The sequence below is a fragment of the Aplysia californica genome, unplaced genomic scaffold, assembly GCF_000002075.1.
Source record: "Aplysia californica isolate F4 #8 unplaced genomic scaffold, AplCal3.0 scaffold00655, whole genome shotgun sequence".
In the NCBI taxonomy this organism is placed as follows: Eukaryota; Metazoa; Mollusca; class Gastropoda; order Aplysiida; family Aplysiidae; genus Aplysia; species Aplysia californica.
Window position 1 is genome coordinate 9,733 of NW_004797925.1, and position 1,375 is coordinate 11,107.

General features: G+C 59.3%; 1 protein-coding gene across 1 annotated transcript; it reads left to right on the forward strand.

Annotated features, from left to right (window-relative positions):
* Positions 1 to 124: 124 nt before the first annotated feature.
* LOC101846687 (beta-1,3-galactosyltransferase 1) lies at positions 125 to 1,369 on the forward strand (the record flags this gene model as incomplete). Its single annotated transcript, XM_005108048.3, is given in 1 exon segment — positions 125 to 1,369. A coding segment is annotated over 1 exon segment (1,128 nt). The 3' UTR covers positions 1,263 to 1,369.
* Between the last annotated feature and the right edge of the window lie 6 nt (positions 1,370 to 1,375).

Sequence of the window (1,375 nt, forward strand, 5' to 3'; positions counted from 1 at the left end):
GAGAGAGAGAGAGAGAGAGAGAGAGAGAGAAAGAGAGAGAGAGAGTGGTTGTTGTTTTTTCCCCTTAAAGATAGTCTGGTTTTCTCGTTCACACTCTATTTGTCCTTCTTTCCATCCCCTCCTCAGCTGGGACCATGGCCGTATTCCTCCCCCGCCGATGTACCCTCAAACTGCTTGCCTTCACCGCCGCCTTCAGCTTCCTCTCCTTCCTCGTGGCCCTCCGCACAGCCTTCCACGTGGAGTCCTCGCAGCAACAGCAACAACAACAGGCCGACCTAACCCCGCTCGGAGACGCCGTATTACTTACAGACCTGCTCAGGGCCGAGAGCCCGCACCGCGGCAAGGTCAAGGACGTGTTCCGCACGTGCGCCAATGAGCTGACCTTCCAGGGGCGGGTGGACGAGAACAAGACAGACGTCCTCCTCAACTGTTTCCTAGGCGCCCTCAAGTCGGCTCAGTACAGCCAGACGGTGCCCGCTCTCCCTGACCCCGTGAGAGAGTTCCTCTCCCTCCCCATCGTCAACCCGCACAACCCCGACTTCCTCATAGACTCCTCCGGCGCATGCGCCCAGCGCGCCGTGGAGACGCTGTTTGTGTCGCCTTCCGCCCCCGAGTATTTTGAGCGCCGGCAAGCGGTGCGAAGCAGCAACAGGGGGCTGTACGTGAAAGACAAGCACAACAACGCAGCGCTTTTGTTTTTCGTCGGCCTCCCTTCCGAGGACCCGACGGGTAAAGTTTTGGAGGAGATCAGGACGGAATCCACGACCTACGGCGACATCGTGCTGGTGAGGTTTGAAGATAAGTACAAGAACATCTTACAGAAAGCGCTAGCCATGCTGCGCTGGGCGATCGACTTCTGCCCGAACGCTGAACACGTCATCCGCACGGACGATGACGTGAACGTGACGGTCACCGACCTCATCTCGGTCATGCGGCGCGTTCACAAGCAGAACGCCAACTTCGTGATCGGCAAGCGGATGGTGAACGACGTGCCCGCGCGCTCCAACAACAAGTGGCACCTGTCGGAAGAGGAGTACCCGGAGACCACCTTCCCGCCCTACGTCCTGGGCGGCCTGATCGGCTACCCGCTGACCACTGTCCGGCTGCTGTACGAGGCCACGCTCCGCCTCAAGTCTATCTGGCTGGATGACGTGTACGTGACGGGTCTGTGCGCCAGGAAGCTCAACATTCCGGTGCTGGAGGACGAGAGGTTTGTGTTCCAGCACCAGCTCAAGAAGGGAGACTTTGAGGAGCAGACGTAGCCGGGGTCTGTCCGTCGTCGCGGGGACTTTGGCCGGTGATACAATGTCGTCGCGGGGACTTTGGTCGGTGATACAATGTCGTCGCGGGGACTTTGGTCGGTGATACAACGTGG